Source organism: Thamnophis sirtalis, unplaced genomic scaffold, assembly GCF_051295495.1.
Source record: "Thamnophis sirtalis isolate CommonGarterSnake01/CBP01778 unplaced genomic scaffold, rThaSir2_p1.2 scaffold_4, whole genome shotgun sequence".
Lineage (NCBI taxonomy): Eukaryota > Metazoa > Chordata > Lepidosauria > Squamata > Natricidae > Thamnophis > Thamnophis sirtalis.
In genome coordinates, this window is record NW_028261384.1 from 142,892,460 (window position 1) to 142,912,342 (window position 19,883).

The 19,883-nt window shown below is 65.3% G+C and overlaps 5 protein-coding genes across 5 annotated transcripts; 1 reads left to right on the forward strand and 4 right to left on the reverse strand.

The window, feature by feature from the left end:
* Nucleotides 1-711: 711 nt before the first annotated feature.
* Nucleotides 712-2,558, reverse strand: PSMB6 (proteasome 20S subunit beta 6). Its single transcript, XM_087714334.1, has 6 exons — nucleotides 2,428-2,558; nucleotides 2,269-2,336; nucleotides 1,992-2,123; nucleotides 1,682-1,811; nucleotides 1,286-1,430; nucleotides 712-967 (listed from the first exon to the last, which is right to left on the reverse strand). The coding sequence occupies exons 1-6, from the start codon at nucleotides 2,524-2,526 to the stop codon at nucleotides 840-842; spliced, it is 702 nt and encodes a 233-aa protein (XP_087570460.1). The 5' UTR covers nucleotides 2,527-2,558; the 3' UTR covers nucleotides 712-839.
* A 2,785-nt stretch (nucleotides 2,559-5,343) lies between these two features.
* GLTPD2 (glycolipid transfer protein domain containing 2) lies at nucleotides 5,344-7,308 on the reverse strand. Its single transcript, XM_087714335.1, has 3 exons — nucleotides 7,048-7,308; nucleotides 6,438-6,604; nucleotides 5,344-6,030 (listed from the first exon to the last, which is right to left on the reverse strand). Exons 1-3 carry the CDS (start codon nucleotides 7,306-7,308, stop codon nucleotides 5,514-5,516), a joined length of 945 nt encoding a protein of 314 aa, XP_087570461.1. The 3' UTR covers nucleotides 5,344-5,513.
* Nucleotides 7,309-9,433: 2,125 nt separating this feature from the next.
* On the forward strand, nucleotides 9,434-10,714 carry VMO1 (vitelline membrane outer layer 1 homolog). The gene is made up of 3 exons (XM_014075257.2): nucleotides 9,434-9,601; nucleotides 9,911-10,032; nucleotides 10,395-10,714. Exons 1-3 carry the CDS (start codon nucleotides 9,437-9,439, stop codon nucleotides 10,696-10,698), a joined length of 591 nt encoding a protein of 196 aa, XP_013930732.2. The 5' UTR covers nucleotides 9,434-9,436; the 3' UTR covers nucleotides 10,699-10,714.
* Nucleotides 10,715-11,200: 486 nt separating this feature from the next.
* On the reverse strand, nucleotides 11,201-13,479 carry TM4SF5 (transmembrane 4 L six family member 5). The gene is made up of 5 exons (XM_014075433.2): nucleotides 13,177-13,479; nucleotides 12,576-12,656; nucleotides 11,937-12,076; nucleotides 11,596-11,788; nucleotides 11,201-11,358 (listed from the first exon to the last, which is right to left on the reverse strand). The coding sequence occupies exons 1-5, from the start codon at nucleotides 13,348-13,350 to the stop codon at nucleotides 11,344-11,346; spliced, it is 603 nt and encodes a 200-aa protein (XP_013930908.2). The 5' UTR covers nucleotides 13,351-13,479; the 3' UTR covers nucleotides 11,201-11,343.
* An 825-nt stretch (nucleotides 13,480-14,304) lies between these two features.
* ZMYND15 (zinc finger MYND-type containing 15) lies at nucleotides 14,305-19,419 on the reverse strand. Its single transcript, XM_087714336.1, has 13 exons — nucleotides 19,087-19,419; nucleotides 18,091-18,317; nucleotides 17,853-18,008; nucleotides 17,363-17,523; nucleotides 17,127-17,285; nucleotides 16,466-16,552; nucleotides 16,237-16,353; nucleotides 15,877-15,965; nucleotides 15,464-15,565; nucleotides 15,110-15,239; nucleotides 14,942-15,000; nucleotides 14,662-14,822; nucleotides 14,305-14,485 (listed from the first exon to the last, which is right to left on the reverse strand). The coding sequence occupies exons 1-13, from the start codon at nucleotides 19,417-19,419 to the stop codon at nucleotides 14,305-14,307; spliced, it is 1,962 nt and encodes a 653-aa protein (XP_087570462.1).
* Between the last annotated feature and the right edge of the window lie 464 nt (nucleotides 19,420-19,883).

The window sequence follows — 19,883 nt, forward strand, 5'->3', positions numbered from 1 at the left end:
CGACACCCCCCCCCCCGCAGCCTCTTTTCTTTCTTTCTCTCTCCTCAAGGGGGGAATCGCTTCTGCCCACTGAGCAGGGGAGGGGTGGGGGAGGGGCAGCCCCCCCAACCAAGCTCAGGAGGCTGCCTGTAGGAAGGAGGGGGTGGGGGTGGGGACAGCTATTTGGAGCTGCTAAGGAAAAGGCTGCCTGGCACACAGCCAACCCTCCCCCCCTCCGGCAGAAAACACACAGCACCTCCCCGAAAAAGGCAAAAGGCTGCCTCTCCTACTAGCCTCTGCCAGAACAGGGTGGAGCCCCCCTCTTATCTCAACCTAATCACAGCTGGGCAGCAATCAGGGCACCACTAGTAGTAGTAGGCAGAGCCCGCCTGGGAAGGGCACACTGGCAGAAAGGGCCCCCACCCTCTGCTGTTTGTGGGGGGGAGGGGGGTAAGAAGCGTTCACTCGAAACCCCCCCCCCCCATTAACCCAATTTTCCGATTTAGCAAAGGATCCCAAATGGGAACGGCTGGTTCGACCCCTTTAACCTCCAAAGGCTGCTGGTGGCTTCATGCTGTGTGTGGAAACAGCTTTGGTCTTCTGTCCCCTGCAAAGCTTCCGACCCCATCAGAGGGAAGGGCAGAAGAAGAGGCTGCTCTTGGCAGGCAGTAAACGAAAGTGCCCCCCTCCCTCCATGTCGTTCCCGCAAGGACCGAAAGAAAGCAGCCACACTCAGCTAGGATTTCTGCCTTTAATACCCACCAAACGCACATAAAGACGACCCCTGGCCCCCTCCCCAAGAGTTGCAGGCTGTTCCAGGGGTCACTGGGGGCCACACCGCCTTCCCACCCACCCCCACCTCAGATGGAGGAAAACCGGGGCAGTTCGTTGCCGAGAATGACCTTGCGCTCCACACCGTCCTTGGTGATGGCAGCCAGGCGGATGACGCCCCCACTCGAGCCGTCGCGATCCATGGCCAGGGCGAGGGCTGCAAGGAGAGAAGGCAGGAGAAGCAGAGTCAGCCCCTTCCGGAGACATAATTAGAGCCGAGGTGGCGCAGTGGTTAGGGTGCAGTACTGCAGGCTACTTCAGCTGTCTGCAGTTCGGCTGTTCAAATCTCACCGGCTCAAGGTTGACTCAGCCTTCCATCCTCCCGAGGTGGGTGAAAGGAGGACCCGGATTGTTGTTGGGGGCAAGAGAGGCTGACTCTGTAAACCGCTTAGAGAGGGCTGAAAGCCCTATGAAGCGGTATATAAGTCTAACTGCTATAATCGGGGGGGCTCCTCGGGCCCTGCGGTCTCCTCACCATTGGCTGTGAAAGTCAGGCACTCCTCTTTACTCATCCCGGGCTTGTAAGAAACGTCCACGAAGCCGTAGATGTAGGAGCTGCCGGAGCCCCCAATGGAGAAGGGCTGGCGGACCATCATGCCCCCCATGGGGACCGAATACACCTGGAAGGGAGGCGAGAGAAACCTTCGGCAGAGCAGCCAGAAGCAGGAGGGCTCGGGGTGGTGGTGGCCGGTTGGCATTGCTACAAAAGTCCCCGAGGCCAACCCTGGGTCCAAATGGACGTCCATCCACCCAGGCAGGACATCCTCCGGGTAGGCAGAGGGAGGCATGCAGCATGCAGCGTCAAGGGCCGGGCTCCCACAAGGCTCACCCCCCCCCCCCAGAACCTGGGAAGCACGTGGCTGCCCCTCACCTGCCCCCCCTTGAGCCTGTCCCAGCCGGCCACCAGGATCCCAGCCGTCAGGTCCTCCCGGTAACGGTAACACATCTCCTTGAACAGGCTGGCTGCCGTGTGCACCAGGGGCTGCTGGTCCAGCTCGATGCTGCAGGGTGAGGAGAGGGAGGGTTGCAGGCAGCCCCCACAAGCCCCCCTCCTTTCCAAGCCCCCCCCCCACCAACCCAGGCAGACCAGAGGGGCTTCCACGGGCAGATCAGTGGCACTTGCCAGGGTGGTCCTGCCGCCCCTCCCCATCGCAGAGCCTGCAACCCCCCCCCCCACAGACCTGTGGAAGCCCAGCTGGTAGGCGACAGCGTCAGCGATGGCCTGGGTGTCGGCGGCGGAGCCGGAGCGGCAGCAGAAGATGCGGTCGTGGATCTGGGTCAGCTTGTCCGTGACTCGGTTGGCGATGTAGGACCTGCGGGCGGCACAGCCGTCATTCCCGCCCGGGACCCCCGCCCGTCCCCTCCTCTCGGGACCCCCGCCCGCCTCCCTCCCTCCGCCCGTCCCCTGCCTCCTCTCGGGACCCCCCAGCCCCGTCCCTCCGCCCGCCGGCCCCTCACCCTGTGGTGGTGCGGGAGTCTGCCCCGATGACCACGCCGCCCTCGAACTCCACGGCCATGATGGTGGTCTGCGGAGGAAGAGAAGGAGCGTCAGCCCCGGGGACCCCGGCCAGGACCACCCCGCCGCCTCCTCCCGCCCCCGCCGGCGCCCGCCCTCACCCCGGTGCTCTCCGCCTGGTGCGTCCAGTCCGGGCAACCGGCCGCCAGCCCGAGGCTCGGACCCGCCGCCGGCCCAGTCATTGCCATCGCCGCCGCCATCTTTGCCCGAGCGCGACACTGACGCAGAAACGCCGACGCGCGCGGCACGGCGCTTTACGGCACGGCGCCTGCGGAGAGGCCGAGCGGAGGGGAGCCCGCGCAGCAACCGGCGGGTCCTGTTGGCGGCGCTCGCGCGTTTGGTTGGATTGCCCGGGCAGGCCTCCCACTGGGGCCTCTGCCGTTTCTATCTCTTCAACTGATAGAGTCTCTGGAGATGTCCTAGAGCGGCGACGTTTTTGCCCGGCTCCTAAGACTTCCGCCAGCGCCCACGCTTAGCCTGCAGCTCGGCCGCTTTAAGATCTGTGGACTTCAACTCCCAGAATCCCCCAGCAGGTCTTAAGGTTGGGGCCGAGGTTGGGAAACGCGGCGCACAGCCTCCCTGACTCGCGTAACGTGGGAACGGTCTGCTGTCCGTTGATGCTGGATGTGCCCTTCAGGATGAAAAGATCCCTAAAAGCCGATCCCGCTGGGAGAGAAGAGGCTGACGGGGGAGCTGGAGGTTCTTCTCATCCCCAGCACAACCAGGGGGTGCTCGGGTGGGAAGGGACCCTCGAGGTCACTTAGTCCGCCCCGGACTCCGCGGTTGTCCTGGAGCCCCCGGAGGGAGGCTGTCCCCGCGTGCCTGCAGAGCTTCCCTCCGCGGGCCCTTCTCCCACCCCGGAGCCCACGGGCAGAAGCCCTCCCAGTCCCCGAGGCGACCCGGACTGGGCCCGTCGTGGCAGCTCCAGTCCAACCCAGGCAGCCTAGAGCGGGGCTGCTGTCCCTGATTCTCACCTTCCCCCCGGGGCTCGGTTGATGCGGCCCCAGGTCCCCCTCGGCTCTTCTGGCAGCTGCGGAACCCGAGGGGCTCACAGGGACCCCCCCCCCTCTGTCTGCCTGTGGTTTCCCTGCCTGGGATGGAGGGATCTTGCATCGCTCACTCCTGGGCGACGTTTTCCTGGATGGGGCCCAGTGTTGAAGTCCACGGAGATCCTCTTGAACCCCAGACTCTTCTCTCAGCTGCTGTCAATCTGCTCCCCCCGCCCCCCATTTGCTTTGATGCCCTCTGCAAATTTTATGACTGTCTCTCCCCTCCCCCCCCCTTTCTGGGCTGTTTAGTGTTGAGGACGTCTAGCCCAGGATCTCCCCCACAGCTTCCCTCCCTCCACACGGATGGAGGCCCATGGAGGACTGGCTTTCCCTCTGGTAGTGCCTCCATCCCCCCCCCTCCCAGCCCCTAGTGACCTCAAGACTGGATTACTGTAATGCGCTCTACATGGGGCTGCCCTTGAAGAGTGTCCGAAGACTTCAGTTAGTCCAGAACGCGGCCGTGCGAACGATTGTGGGTGCACCCAGATACACCCACGTTACACCTATCCTCCTATCCACGAGCTGCACTGGCTACCCATTGGTCTCTGGACCTGCTTCAAGGTGCTGGTCGTCACCTATAAAGCCCTACATGGCATCGGACCTGGGTACCTGAGAGACCGCCTCCTGCCGATTACCTCCCATAGACCGATCAGATCTCACAGGTTAGGTCTCCTCCGGATTCCATCTGCCAGCCAATGTCGGCTGGCGACCCCCCGGGGGAGAGCCTTCTCTGTTGCAGCTCCAGCCCTCTGGAATGACCTCCCCGTGGAGATCCGGACCCTTACGACCCTCCCGGCCTTCCACAAAGCCACCAAGTCCTGGCTGCTCCAGCAGGCTGGGGGGCTTGTGAAATATCCAGCCCCACGATAACTGTGAATGTTGCGTATTTTAAGGTGTTGTCTTGTTTATTTATCCCCTTCCCTTGTTTATTGTGAGCCGCCCGGAGTCCTTCGGGAGTGGGCGGCATACAAGATCAATAAACTAAACTAACTAAACTAAACTAAACTAAACTAATTCAATTTTGTCAAGGAGGAGGCCAGCCTTATCAAGTGCCCAACCACCCCCACTCCCACGCCGTTCCTTTGGCCCGCTAATCTGGTCAAAGAAAGTAATGAGATTCCTCTGGCAGGACCCTTCTGGGAATCCCCCCCTCCCCCCATTCCTTGGGTTTCAAGCTTGTTTTCCTTCTCTGGGATTTTCCCAGGTATGTTTTGGTCTGCTACACTCCCCCCCCCCCCAATTTCCTTACATATCGGAAGCCTGTTGGCTGCGCTCCAGCCTTGCCCTCTTTCCTACCCAGAGCTGGGTTAGATTCCTTCTCTCTCTGGAGAAGCCCCAAGAGGCCTTGGGTTACTTTTGGCCCGGGTAGGGAGCCCCCCCCCCCGTCTCTTGCTGAGCCTTCCGGGATCCCCCAGCCGTGCAGGTTCAGCCTGTTCTCTGATTGTGCCGCATTTGTTATCTCTCTCCCTGTTTTATGGCTGTTCTTTTTGGTTCTGTTTTTCAGAGCTCTTTGTTCAACCGCAGGGTCTTATCAGGCATTCCCCCCCCTCTTTCCTCCCTCTTCAGTAATGATTGTGTTTGGGCCTCAGTTACAGAGTTTTCTGAACCTCTCAACTCAACCAGGGAGTCACCCCGAGAAAAACCTGGCTGGCAGCAGCCCTGCTTGGCTTGCAAAGGGGCTGCAGAGCAGAGGGGCTGTGTCTGGGTCGGAGGGCAGTGCCTGCACGTGAAGCCCCTGCATGCCGCCCTTCCCCAGCCTAGGGGCAGAGGGGCAGGCGGTGTCCAGCTGAACCACAGCCCGGGGGGTGGGTGGGGGCGCTCTAACCCACCCTTGGGGTGCAGGAGATGCGATGGGGTGCCGCTTCCTGTACGGATGAAAAAGGGGCCCGGCCGGACCAGCAGAGGGCAGTCACGAGGCATGGTTGGTTCTGGGTCCCAAGGCTCTTTATTCAGGTCTTCCCCTCCCCCGAAGGGAGCCCTGCCGTCTTCCACTGGGGACCCCCAGGCGCTGAAGGGGGGGCTGCTCTCTGGGCGGTGCATGGGGGCGCAGGGGCAGGCTCTTTCTGCCTGGGAGGGCAGCCCTCTGGCCCCGGATGGGTCCTTCGGGTGCCGGGCGTGAAACCCACCGCGTTGCGTCCTTAGGGCAGCTCCAGCATCCCGTGGGCAGAGTAGACCTCCTGGGTGGCGTTGTACACCCGGCCCAGGCTCTCCACCGTGGCCAGGACAGCCGCCGGCTTCTCCCCCCGCACGATGATGCGGTAGAGCTCCTGGCGGGAGGGCATGGCCAGGAAGGCCAGGGCAACGGCCTGCTTCACCCACCAGCTGTGGTAGGGGGCCAGGGCCACCCGGTAGGCCTCCGCGCACATCCGGGAGGGCTTCCCGTCCTTCGGGCTGGTGCCCAGCTTGTGCAGGAAGAGCTCCAGCCACTTCAGGGCGCGATGGAGGCGCAGCAGCGTCCGGCAGCCCGAGGGAGGCTGGTGGGCCGGCAGGGACTGGAAGCCCACCAGGCCCGAGGCCAGCTCAAAGGCCACCATGGATTGCACCGTGCGGTAGTGGAGGCCGTGCGGCCCCTCCTGGTGCCGCTGCAGGATGCCGATCTTGGACTCCGTCTCCCGGGAGATCAGCCCGAAGGCCGTGCCCAGCGCCTCCAGGAACCTGCAGAGCACAGCCGTCCGTGAAGGTTCCCGCAGCGCTTACCCCCACCAGCCGGCCGGTGCCCAGGCGCTTCCTCTCCCAGAGCTCCCGGTCCCGCAAAGACAGAGGGCCGACGGCTCTTAGCCCGGGGGGTGGGGGGGTCTGCTTGGAGGCCAGCGGGCTCCCTCCGGCAGCTGCAGGGCCCCTGGGGGAAGAGGCTCCTGGCCTGGCGGGTCAAGGCTCCGAGCGGCCGGGCACTGCTGAGGAACCCAGTGGGAGGGAGCCGTGGAAGGGGGAGGCGGTTGAAGGCCCCCAGGCGGCCCCCACCTCTTTCTGGAAGGAGATTGCAAGCCTTGGATCCCGCACAGGGTCAGAAACCCCCCCTTGTGGCGCAAGAGGCAGCCCCCCCCCCCCCCGGCCCTCCTCACTTGAGCAGTTGCCTCCAGCCCTGGAGGTATTCTCGGAGGAGGATTTCCCCCCGGGGGGAGAGGCTGGCCGAGAAAGCCCTTTGCAGCTGCCGGATGTCAAACTCTTCTTCCCGCCAGAGAAGGAGGGGGGCTGTTGGGGTCCCAGCAGGGGCAGAGGGAGGGGGGGGCTGCAGAAAGAGAAGGAGGGGGCTGGAGGTGGGTGGAGGGAAAGGATTAAAGTCCCCCCCACCCCCATTTCCTTCTTACTTAACGCCTCTTCCTTCAGTTTTAAGTTCCATCTCCTCCCACTCACTCACCGGTTGGGAAACCACAGTCCCCAAGTGCCCTCCAGGCAGTTCATCTCCACGCACACAAACACACAAAAAAACACACACACACACACATAGTTGTGGAAGGCATTTCAGAGTCCCCTCCATCTGCCCATCGCCTTGCTGGGATTTCAGCCTCCCTGCCCACCCTCCCTCCCACCCCCAGTTATTGGGCCGGTGGTCCCTCAGCTGCCGCAAAACTCCGGAGGGTCTTTGGCGCCCCTCCCCATCAAGGGGGAAGAAGGTGCGGCCCCCCCTCCCTCCCCGACTGATAAGGCCAGCAAAGCGGCTCTCCCTCTCACCTCTTCCTCCTTGGGCAGCGTCTTCCCAGGCCATGGGCACCGATGCCCACCCCGGGCACAGGCAGCCAGGGAGAGCTTTGCTGCAGGAGGAGAAGCGCAGGGAGGGTGAGCTGCAGCCTGGCCACTTTGGCCCCTGCCCGCCTCCCCCTCCCCCCTCCGCCCGGTCCCTGACTTACGGAGGTGCCGGATGGAGAGGAAGAGCAGGAGGAGGAAGAGCCCCAGGAGGAGCAGCAGCTGGCAGGGGCGCAGGGGAGCCCCCATCTCCAGCCTCTTGCCTCCTCCGCCAGGAGGGACCAGCCAGGCCTTTGCACCCTGCCCTCTGCCCTCTCTTCCGGCAGAGATAAGGAGGAGGAGGGGGAGGAGGAGGAGGCTCCAAGGGGGCCCCTCCAGCAGGGCTCCAACTATATTACAACACTCTTGGAGAGGGCAGGGGGAGCTGGCGGGGCAGAGGGCTGGTGGCCCCCCCCAGGCGCCTGGTAAGGCTGCTGGGGCCCCCCAGGGGGAAGGGTGAGCAGGAGACCCCAATGCAGTGGGGGTGGGGCAGCCTGCCAACCTTTCCCCCTGGGAACCTCTGGGATGGGGGAAAAAGAGGCCCCGGGACAGGAGGGGGCTCTGCCGGACAAGGTGCAATCTCTCCAGGCGACGCCCTTTTTGTCAGGCTGCCAGATCTGCCCCACGGAGTCCCGTTTGGGGCTTCCAGAACTTCCATGTGTGCCCCCCTCCCTCTCCCCCCCCCCCCGATTGATTGGGGCTGCCGGAGCAGAGGCAGGAGGAGGGGGTCCTGCACCTTGATGCCCCCCATCCCCTCCCCGATCCTGGAATGCTATGGGCGGCTTCCCTCCCTGCTTGCTCCCTCCAGTCCCAGGGGCCTCCGAGGTGGAGGCTGCGTGTGCTTTTCTTAAGGTGGGGCTCCTCTTTTCATTGGGGGGGGGGGGCTGGCAGTGGGATCCAGAACTGGAAGCGAAAGGGCCCAGATGGCACCACCTGCATGAAAGCCTCTTGTGCCGCCCTCGAAAGAGCCGGAAACGGGTTCAGGCTGCCCAGGGAAGGGACAGGGTGGGGCACCTAAGGGGGCAGCCGGCTTTATCCAAGGGGGGACTTTAGCAGGGGCTCCCCACGGAGCCCAACCCAGGAGGAGAAGGAAGGGCGAGCACATTTGGCTTGGAGGTATTTCCCCACTTTAGTGGGCCAAGATTCAACCCGCCACTCGTGCCCCCCTTCGAGATGCTCCCACTTGGCGGCCTGTCAGGACACACCCTCCCCCCTCACGGCCCCATCGCAGAAGTGCCCCTTCCGGCCCCGGGGGTGGGGGGGTTGCGGACGGAGAGCAGCAGGGGATCCACTGAGGAGAACAGTCCGTGCCTGGGGGTCCCCCAGATCCCTGCTATGGCTCCTTCCCCACCAGCCCCCCTCTCACTCCAGAGGGCCAGGAAGGGGTCGGGGTGCCTGGGACCCCTCCCGCCCTCCAGGCACCAGCCCAGGAGCAGCCCAGGAGGGCAAAGGCCTCTCCAGCCCAGGGGCTGGGGGGCTCTCTGCTGCTCCTTAGAAACGTGGGGGAGTTGGGGGGCCCAGCTGGAACCTCCCCTGTCTTTCAGGCTCCCTGGATCGGCTTCTCCAGTCCGGCTGAGCCGCAAAGGAGCCAGAAGGAGCCCGGTGCTTGGTCCTGGCAGGGGAGTCTCCTCCCTGGGGGAGGGGGGGAAAGCCTTTGCAGGCTGCAAAAGATGGGCCTCCTTTGGAGGGGAGGGGGCTCCTTTGGCAAACGCCTGGCTCTTGGGCAGTTGCTTATGGTGCCCCCCACCCCCTATTCTACCCCTCCCCCCCCAAGCATTGTCCTTGCCAACCCATAGTAGCATTTAAAGGTGTTTTAGCTCCTCGCAGGCTGCAGGATAAATTGGGAGGGGCCGTATTAACATCATTGGGGGGGGGTCCCAACACCCAGCATTGGCAGAGAAGGTGGGCCAGAGCCCCCCTCCCTGTTTCCTGCCCAGGTGAGGAGAGTCCGAAGCCCCCCATTTGCTCCCTTGTGCCCAGAGCTGCTTTCACCTTTGAGACCCTGGCTCTGAGCTGGTTTCCCCTCTCGGGACCCCCAGAGCCCCCCCCGACCCTCTGGGACCCGCCCCTCCAGGCAGGCCAGGTGGGGGCTTCCCAGGGCCCAGAGGGGCCTCCTGCCAGCCCGGCCTTTGTCCTTCCTGGAAAGGGGTTCGACACCCAGGCTAGGATTTCCACACCTGTTTTGTTCGGCCTAATCCCAACCGGTTGAACCTGTCCCCTTCAGGGGCCCAGGTGGGATCTTGGGAGTCATTCGATCCTGGCCACCCACCCACCCCTTTCGGGCAAGAGGGTATAAAAGCAGAGCAAGGGCACCCCCGGGCAGAAGCTGCTGGGCACCATGGCAGCTCTCAGGTTGTGGCTTTTGGTGGCAGCCCTGGCAGGAACCGGCGTTGCTGTGGAAAGCTGGCCGGCCATCGGGGTGTCCAACGGGGGTCCCTGGGGTCCCTGGGCCTGGCAGGAGATGTGCCCGCAAGGGACCTATGCCACAGGATTCAGCCTCAAGGTAATCAGCCTCTTGTTCCCTGGTTTGGGGCCCTGCTTGAGGAGGAAGGTGCGGGGGGGGGGGAGCCCAGGGGAAGAAGGGTGGAGGGGCTGCAGCCCCCCCCCCCAGGGAATGCAGACCAACCAGGCGAGAGGAGGGAGAGCCGAGTGCCCCTGAGCACCTACAGACCCATTCCTTCATTGTCCCCCACGCTCCCCGTTTCCCTGACTTGGTAAGCAGGTAAGCATCTGGGGTCCGACCTGCTCTTTGACCCCTGCCCTCCCCTCGCCCCCCTTGTGGCCTGAGCGTCCCTCCGTCTTTCCGTCCCAGGTGGAGCCTTATCAGGGGCAGGCGAAAGACGACACGGCCCTGAACGGCCTCCGGCTGCATTGCACGCGGGGCAGCCACGGTGGGAGGGCCGAGGCCACAACGGTGGAGTCCCAGAGCAACGTGTGAGTCGGTCCCCTGCTTGCCTCCCTGCCCCTCCCCCAGCAGCCCCCCTTCTCCTCATCTCTCCTGGGCCCCAACGCCTCCCCCTGCCAGCCCTGGATGCCTCGCCTTCGCCCTAGCGTTGCATCAGGGCGGGTGTGGGTGCGTTGATGTCGCCAGGCGCTTCCTGCGGTTAGAAATGTCGCCTGCAGTGAGGGGAGCCCCGGATGTCCCGGCCAAGCCCTCCTGGCACCCGGGTGAGCGGGGGGGGGGGAAGTGGGCCTCCCCTCGGAAGCTTCTCTTCAATGGAAAGCCAGGTGGTGTGACACACGAGGGGGCAGAAGGCTTGCCAGCATTTAACCTTCTGGCCTCTGCCTCCCCTCAGGTGGGGCCACTGGACTGACCCCCTCTGGTGCTCCCCGGGCAGCTACCTGATGGGCTTCTCTCTGCGGGTGGAGGGTGTCCGGCGTGGCATCACCGACTACATGGGTGCCACCAACATCCGCTTCGCCTGCTCAGACAAGAAGGTCCTGGAGGGGCCAGGGCTGCCCTGGGGGGAGTACGGAGCCTGGAGCCCCTCCTGCCTGAGGGGCCTGTGCGGGATCCAGACCAAGCAGGAGGCCCTCCGGGGTGTCCTGATGGATGACTCCGCCCTCAACGACCTCCGCTTCCTCTGCTGCACCCAGTGACCCCCACGGAGCCCCCACAGGTAGGTCCTGGCACAAGCATCCCCCCACCCCGTGTCCCGATCCCCCCCACTTTGCCCCAGCCCCTCCTCTCCGGGGGCCCTGCAGAAAGTGGGACAGGAGCCCCAGACATCTGGGGGCCCTCCTCCCCCTGCTCCCCTAACCAGCCATCCATGCAGCCCCTCCTCCCCCCTCATAGACGCCCCTTCCCTGGAGAGAGTGGGAGCAACCTCTTTTGGGGGTCCCTGAACGCCCCCCTCTCTACCTGCCCCAGAGCGGTTCTGCCCAGGAGTGGCCAGCAAGTCTCTTCCCAGCCTCCCCAAGTCAGATGCCCACATCTCAGCTGCAGACTGGCCACTTCCGGTCCCTCAACTCTCCCTGCTCCCCCCCTCCGGCCCCTTCCTGGCTCTCAGCACCGGCCTTTTCTCCACAGGTTCCCCCCCAGCTTCTCCCAGGACCCCCCGCCCGACTTCTGCCAAGAAGACCCCTCAGAGTGGACGGAGGCTGCAGCAGAGAGCCGTTTATTTGGGGGCTTCCAATAAACCTTCGCGATTGCACCCCTGCTGGCCAAGATATTTGTGGGGAGGGGGCAAGTGGGGGGAGGAGTGGATGTTGGTGCGAGTGCTCCGGTCGGTGCGTCGGTCGGTCTCACAGGCCTTCCCCCTGGCAGGGAATCAAAAGGGCAGCAGCCGTGAGCTACAGGGTAGCCAAGAGAGCTTGAGGGTCTCGTGCCCCCCCCGGGTGCTTGCAACGTCCCTCCGTACAAGGCCAGCAAGCGATGGGGGGGGCTTTACTCCCAGGGAGGGTGCCCCCCTCCCCCGGTCTCCTGGGGCCATCTGCTCCCTGCCCCCCCTCCCTCCAGCCCTCCCGTCCCAGGCGCCTCCTCCGCTGCCCACTTACAGCTCGGTCGTTGTCCTTGCGGCAGTCGCCACAGACGGTGCCCAGGAGGCCGTTGACCACCTGGATGCCGCAGAGCACCAGCTCCAGCAGGCTGAGCCCCAGCAGGATGGAGAAGAGCACGACGTGCCAGAGGACGATGGAGGGGGGGTTCACGCACACCTCCCACACGGTCTGGTTCCGAAGATAGCTCTCACTGGCGGGGGGGGGGGGGGAGGAGGGGAAGAGCTCGGATTTGGAAGGTGGGCACACCGAAGCCCCTCCCCCAGTGCCCCACTCGCTCCCCCGGCAGAAACCTCGCCAGCCGTGGGGGGGGGGGCTTCCCGTCCCCCAGCCCTGCTCACCTGAGGTCCTTGAAGGGGGAGGCCCACTTCTGACCCTCCATTTCACACCAGGGCCCGTCGGCCAGGGCTGTGCAGGAGACCACCAGGCAGTAGAAGGCCCCCAGGCCCCCGAAGATGGAGCAGAAGACGGAGCGCAGCATCTGCCGTGGGGCCGGAAAAGGGGGTGGGGGAGGGCTCGCCCCTCTGGCTCCTCTCTCCGCCACGCACCCACGGGCCCTCCCTGGCAGCCCAGGGCCCCGAGCGCCGAGCCCCTGGCTTTGCACTGCCTGCCCCTCCCCGTCTGTCTCGTGGGGCCACCTGGCGGTCGGCTTAGCCGCTTGGCCTGGCTGGTTTGGGGGGGCTCAGCTGTGCGAATGGAAGGGGGTTTGAAGGCCACCCCACACAAGAGGGGGATTCCCATAAACTCTGGCGTCCCTGCCAGCCAGCAGAGCACGTCCCAGGTGAGCCCAGGGCCTGGTTGAGCCAAGAGGGACACCAGGAACTCTCAACTTCTCCCCGTGTTAGCTGACCGGGCTTCGGCTGCCCATGACCCCGCTGGGGGCCTGTCCGTCATGGGCCGAGCCCGGCCGAAGCCCCCTTTGGGGTTCAGCCTCACGGGAACCACAGAGCTCCCAGGGAGCCTCTCCCGCCTCCACCTACCCGGCAGCGGTTCCCGCAGCATCCGTAGCCGCAGCATCCTTTCCCGCCGGCCCGCACGGAGGAGCAGCCGGTGCAGAGGACCTGCCGGGAGGGAAAGTGGCTGGCTTGGAGGTGCCCCTCTGCCCAGGACGCCCCCTCAGGGAAGGCAGAAGCCAGGCAGCCATGGAGCTCACCACTCCCTGCTTCCCTGCGCGTGTCACCGGCTGGCACCAAGGGCAGCGCCCAGCACCCGGCTCAAAGTCCAGGAGGAGCAGAGCGGAAGCTGCAGAGGGAACCGGCTGGCCCAGAGGGAGGGACTGGGGGGGGGGCGCTCTGCTTCCAAAGGGTCTAGATGGAGTCGGGGTCTTCCTCTCCTCATGCCCTGGCCATCCAGGAAGTGTTCTGCCTCCAGACATGCGGCAGCCTTGCCCAGCCCGAGACCCTCGGCCCGGAGCACTTGACACTCTTCGAATACTCTTCGCTTTGGAGCTCAAGTAAGCGAGCCATCCCTCGCCCCTCGCCCTGCCCCCAGGGGCCCTGGGAGAAGCTGCTCCGGCAAGGGCAGCTCCCAAGAATCCAGCAAGACGCCAGGAGAAGCCCCCGCCCCACCCGGGCCACTCACCATCAGCCCCCCGCCGATGACGCCCCCCATGAGCCAGGCCTGCTTGGTGATGTTATCCGGCGTCCATTGGCTCTCGGCGTTGGGGAAGAGCAGCAGGATGTTGGCTGCCATGCAGGCCAGGGCCGCGACCACCAGGGTGAGGCCCACCAGGCGGGAGCACTTCCCGGTGCACATGGTGGCGTGTGTGCAGGGGCCGCGCGAGAGCTTGTTTGTTCAGATCACTCGGCCAAAGGGCTCCCGTCCCGGCTGCCACTCCACCCACCGGAGCCCAACAGCTCCTTCCTCTTCCAGCCGGGTGGCCCCAAAGCCCTGGGAGGGGCCTGGGAGCCACACGGCTGGCATCCCCTGGGCACAGGTCAGAGGGCACAGTCCAGGGTCCTTGCCAGCCGGAGGCCGGACACACCTCGCTGAGCTGTGGCTCTGCAGCTTTCAAGGATTCGGAGCCCTGCTTGGGGGCAGGGGGGTTAATGGGGGGGGGTCTGCTTGTGGAAGAGCCTCTCCGGTCAGCATCTGCTCCCCACACCCCTTCTGATGCGGCCGGGACCCTCTCGGCTTCCCCAGGTCTCCCACCCTTCCTGAGGTTGACTCCCTAGCCCCACGGCTTGTGGGTGGGGTGCTGGCATCGGTGCATCATCCTCTGCCGGGCAATTGCCAGGATCTCCCTCAAGCCCCCCCCCCCCCCGGTGGCTGTGGGGGGAGGGGGCCAAGGAGGTGGAGGGGAGATGAGTCCAAGCCTCATGTCTTCTTCAGCGTCTCTGCAGCCATTGGCCTCCTTTGGGGCCTCGGTTGGTGTGGGGCCTCATTTCACGGGGGAGGGGGTGTTCCCTTCCTGGGGGGGGGGCGTATGAAGCACTCTGCCTGTGGCCAACAGAGGAGAGGAATGGCTGTTCCTTCCCTGGGGAGACACTGGCCAAGGGCCCCCCCAAAGGACCCGCCATGCGTCTTTCCACCAAGCATAACCCCAGGGCTGACGGGGCTGCCAGCCACCTTAAGGGAGCCCGGAATCCCAGGAAGGGCCGGAAGGGACCTCAGAGGCCTTCTAGACCAACCCCCTGCTCAAGGTGTCAACCAGCACAGAGTCTCGGTGTGTCCATCAGTGCTTTATTTCCTGTGCCCCCCCCACCCGTGTCACTTGCGCCGGCGCCCTGCCGCACGGATCTGCCTCTTGTCCTTGCGCCGGCTCCGGGCCGGCTCGGGTGGCTCTGGGTTCCCATTGGCCAGGAGCGGCTGCGGAGGGGGCACCGAGCTCTGCCGGTGGTTGTTGGCCGAGGCCTTGTAGATGAGGTGGAAGATGAAGGCGTTGCAGTACCTGTCGGGGGAGGAGGGGCACGTGAGGGGGGGGGAGACAGTGGCCAGACGGGGCCAGGGCACAAACGGTGGGGCCCCTCTGCCCCAGGGGCCACGCCCGGCTCCCCTGTGTGCCAGGAGGAGGGGAGGGAACCCGGTGGCTGCCGGGCGGAGGCAGAGGAGGGCCCTCGTACCCACCAGGGCATGGCGTTGTCAATCCCGGCTTGTCGGAAGGGTGAGCGGAAGGGATTGATCTGGGCGGGGCTGGCACTGCCCCCCGTGGCCATGGAGACTGCGGCCTCATCCACGGCACAGCTGTAGGCACTGCATTCGGTGAAGTAGGCTGGCACTCGGAGGGACTGCGGGGGCAGAGAGGCACGGTCATTGGCGGGAGGTCTAGGCCGGGCCAAGCTGGTCATGGCCGGGGGGGGTCTCGGTCAGGGCGGCTGGGCACCTGTTCCCCCTGGCAGCAGCTCACCTGCAGCCGCGGCAAAGCGCTCAGCCACGTCTCCTTCAGGGCAAAGCCGGAGTTGAACCCTGGGCAGGTCAGGGGCACAAGGGGGGGGGGCTGCGTTAGATGCAGAGCAAGGATCCCTCCCCCCACCCTCAGCCGCCCCCCCATCCCCCCTCCTCCTCCTCCTCTCACCAATCACCAGGTCCGGTTTGGGAGCCTGCAGGAGGTGGTAGGGTCGGGCACTGAAGCCCAGCTGCAGCTCCCGGCGGCCTCCTTTGGCCCTGGGGGCCAAGCCGGGCAGGACGGAGACCCCCTGCTCCTCCTGAAAAGAGGCGGAGGGGGGGGAGGTGATGATCACCCACTGGGGAGGAGGGCCAAAGGCAGGCGGAGGGTGGGATGTTCCTCATCCCCGGCCAAATCAGCCGGAAGATCCCTGGAGATCCCTGTGCCAGGATTGGCCCCACTCGCTGCGGGTGGAAAGGGAGGAAGGAAGACACACATCGCCCCCCCCTCCCGCTCCCCTGGGAATAAGGGAGGGAGACTCACATCTCTCTGCAAAAGGAACTGCTGGCCGTCCAACTCGGGGGGCAACGTGTCCCCCACAAAGAGCAGCTCCAGGGAAACGTGGGGGAGCAACACTGACAACTCCTGCCGGGGGGGGGGAGCGGGGGAGGGGGGACAAAGGAGGGAGGGGGAGGTGGTGGAAGAGGGAGGGGGAGGAATCGTGTTTGGGGCTCCTTTTTAAGCTGCCCCCCTTCTCCCCCTCCGCCCCCCCCAGCCTCCTTCGGGAAGGGCAAGGAGGCGGGTATGTTGGTGAGAGGCAGGGGAGACCCCCTCCTGCCCTGGGGTTCCCACGGCCTTGGACTACACTTCCCATCCCTCCCAGGCTGCCGAGCCAGAGGTCCTCCAGCAGACAGAGTGCCCCCCCTCTTGCCCCCCTCCCTCCCCAGAGACCCTACCCAGAAGACCATCAGGACGCCAAACTCCTTGCCGGCCTCCACCAGGTGGATCTTGAGGGACTGTTTGTTCAAAATGTTCAGCTCTGGAACTGAGAGGAGGGGGAGGGGAGGGAGCCTTCACTGAGCCTCCTGCGGCTCTTCTGCATGGGCCTCCCTGGGGGGGCTCTGTCCTTGGCCCCTCCCCACCCACCCCTAAGGCACCATAAGCCATGGCCATCCCTTCCCTTCAGCCAGGCCATGGCAGGTGGTCCCAAATTCGCACCCGGGGCCACCACAGGCCCCTGCGGGCATGGGCAGGTTTTGGTCCCTGGCCCCCTAGGCCTCGCCCCCCTTCCCTGCCGCTGAGGGACCCCCACTCACAGTGCTGGGGGGCCAGCTGAGTGATGATGTAGTAGGCAGTGAGGGGATAGGTCAGCAGCACGGCCAGGGGGGCCCCGAGAGGCAGCCCCCGCCATTGGTAGTACTCTTTCCAGGACGCTGGAGGAAAAGGGGGGGGACATGGGGGTTGCGGGGAAGAAGAGTGATCAGATGGGGGAGGGTCTGTGCAAGTAGAGCAGGGGGGAAAGGAGCCACGCTGCCCCCTCCTCACCAAAGAAGGTCCGAGGTGTGGGGGGCTCTGGGGGTGCTGGGGGGAGTGCTGTCCCTCCTTCCGGCCTGAGGGCCTCAAAGGGGTTACCTGCAGAGAGAGAAAGCCCCCACCCCCAATTGTGCAAGGTGAGGAGACCCCGGCTTCGCCCCCTCCACTCCCTGAGTGTCCTTAGAGAGAGTGCCTGGGGGGGGGGAACACTGAGAGAGCTTTGCCCCTCTTGGTGGGCAAGACTGTTAAGACCCCTTACTCCACCCAATTTATTCACTCCTTTCGCTGCCCGGCTGGACCGGATGGGCAGCAGCCCCTGGGGGCGTTTGTGTCCCTCCAGCTAAAGCTCCACCGTGAAGAGCTTTGGAGTCTCAACCAGCACCCTTGGATTGCAGCCAGAAATGTATCCGGTGCAGTTTGTGAAGGGACTGGTGGGCCTGGCGCAGTCGGGAGGAGGAGTCAAGCAGGCTATTAGTCTGGGAAGGTCACCTGCACACGGAAGGCCCCCCTGGAGAGCCACGGAGGCTTATTCCCTCAGGGGGAAACTGCCAGTCCGGGGAGATTCCTACGAACCGGATATGGGCACTAAGCAAGGAAGTAGCTGGTTTGGACTCTTCCGTGGGTGGGCCTAGTTATTTGCACCTGCTTGCTGCCTCTCCCAATCCCCACTCACCACTCTGGAGGAAGGGCACGGGGGTCTTCACGGGGCCCTTCTGCAGCCCCAGGCCGTAGTCCGGGGCCCTCACCAGCATGCTCTCAGCCACCCAGTAGCCGCGGGTCAGCCCTCGCGCAAGCAGGAAGCCCTCCTTGTTGAAGGTGTCGCTGGTCACCTCTGGGGAGGGAAGGCAGGGTTGGGACCCGCAGCTTAGCCCCCGTCTCCCCCTCTCGGGGATGTGGTGGGGGTCCTACCGGCAGCAAAGGTGAAGGGGAGGTTGGCGAGCTCCCTGGCATGGCTCATGTACCCAGCCATGCGCTGGCACCAAAACTGGTGCCCGATGTCCTCGGGGCTGCGGCTCCAGTCCAGCTTCCGGCACTTCTCCGAGCAGTAGAAGACGGCGCGGCAATGCTGGCTGGGGGAGAAATAGAACTGGGCACGGGGGGCACAAAGCTGGCCAAGTGGCATGGGGGGGGGCAGGGCACGCTTTCCAGAATGACAAGAACTGGGACTTTGGAGGTCTTCTAGTCCAGCCCTATAAATCTTCAGATGGCGTCCAATCCCTTCTTAAAACCCCCCAGTGCCCCCCGAGGCGACCCATCGATGGCACCAGAAGCATCTCCAAGCCTTGGTGGTCTGGAAAGGGGGGCCCACCCCCCGTACCCAGCTCAGGCAGAAGGTGGTGACCAGAGGGTGGGTGGGATTGTGGGAGGGGGGCTGCGATTCCATCCGCTCTGGACTCACCAGGCTGTGATCTGGCCCTCGAAACTGTGTCTCTTGCACACGTGACACGCCCGCACCCGTGTGGTGGGGAAGGAGAAGCTGGGCTTGGGGCCCCAGCCCCGCATCGGGCCCTTGCTCATCCGGATGCCCAGGCGAGCAAGCAGGGGCTCCAGGGACCTGCCGGGGCCAGAGCGGAAGAGGGTCAGGGGTGGGCAGGCAAGGAGCGCCCCCTCCCCCCCAGCACCCTCCGCCCACTCACTTGTGCAAAGCGGGGTCTCCCACGGTCAGCAGCTTCGGCCGGCGGGGCTCCCCAGCGCCCAGGGGGCAGAACATGCTGTAGCAGAGCAAGGCGAGGGCCCGGGGCTCCAGGGGCTCCTGCCCAGCCGCCCCCAGGAAGCCCCCCAGCACGAAGTCAAAGCCCAGGATGGTGCCGTACTCATCAGTCACCAGCAGGAGGTGCTCAACGCGCCACAGGGGCTGCCCTGCAGAGCAGAAAGTGGGAGGGGAGGGAGGGGCATACGACGGGGGCCGTTTGGTGCTGGCTGCAGGAGACGGGATCTCCCCCCCCCCAGTCACAAGACGAGGAAGGCTGCAAATAAATCCGATGAGCCAAGGAGGCCCCCCTGGAGAACCTCCTGCTTCTTCCTTGGCATCCCCTGAAGGCAGACGAGTGGGAGGGGGGAGGGGCGGAGGGCCAGTGGGTCTCCAACCTCCTTGGGGGGAGGGAGCCCAGGCGCCCCACGGTTTCTGGAGCCAGGACAGCGCAAGGCCAGCGGGTGGAGGGGGGGGGGACATTCTCCCGCCAAGGCTCCAGCAGCAGCCGACGACGAGAGAAGCCAGCTTGATGGTGGTTACATGATGGCTAAGGCTTTGGCGTGAGCTCAAGGAACAAAGAACAGACTAGAAGGGAGGGAGGGGAGGGGAGGGGGGAGAGGGCAGGGGAGGGCAAGGGAGGGTAGGCTGAGCAAAAACCGGCAAGGGAGAAGAGGAGGAAAGAAGTGGGGCTCAGGTGGTTTTTCCAAAAAGCAAAGCTCTTCCTGGGAAAACCAGAGGGGGGGGGAGGAAGAGGGGCTGGAGGAGGAGCCCTTCCCCCACCTTAGAAGCCCCCAACGGCCGCCCCCTGCCCAGCTGGGGTGAGGCTAAGCGAAGGTCAAAGGTCGTGGGCCAGTGGCCTCTGCCACAGCCCCAGGTCCTTCCTGGGGGCCGGGGGCTTCGGCCACCCACCTGTTTCCGTGGCCACCGCGTCCTCCTCCTCTTCCTCCTCCTCCTCCTCCTCCTCCTCCCCCCCGGCCCCCACGAAGGTGATGAAGCGCTCCAGGTCCTGCAGGGCCAGGGCCTCCTCGCTGTAGAAGCGGCCGCCCAGCTGCTGCCCGGGGTCGGCCACCGTGAAGGCCAGGCTGCGGTTGGGCAGCAGGTGGAGGATCCAGAGGGCCGGGTCGGGCGGCAGGCGGCGGATGGAGCTCTCCTGCCTCTTGCGCCGCTCGCTGCCCCGCCGGCAGACGGCGTCCAGGAGGAAGCGCTGGTACCAGCCGAAGAGAAGCTCGGCAAAGTCCAGGATCTCTGCCCGGTAGCCGGTCACAAACTCCATGCCTGCGGAGGGAGGCCGTCCTGTAAGCGGCACAGCTGTCTCCCCCCCCCCGTCCCCAGGCGCCCCCCCCAAGGGACCCCAAGCACCCAGGAAGGGGGGGGGGCATCCAGATCAGCCAGGGCTGGGGCAGGAGCGTGGCTTTCCCGGAGGGGCCCAAGCCCCCCGTCCCCTGGGTGAGAGTTGTGGGGGTCCTTGATGGCCACCGGGAAGGGGACCTGGCTTTAGCCCCAACAGCGGCCCAGGCCGGATCTCCCAACTCCTTCCCCCGCCTGGGGGCCAGGCCGCCCCCCCTCCTGGCCCAGCCTGCCTGCCGTCTACCTGAAGCGAGTACCGCCACCTCTTCAAAGGTAAATAGCCAGGGGTTTCCCTGGTTGCACTGCGACCTCAGGGGTTCCGGAACCCTCCCCCCCACCTGCTCCTCCTGCCCAGCAGCCCCCCCCCCTCAGCCCTCTCTGGCAGAAGCC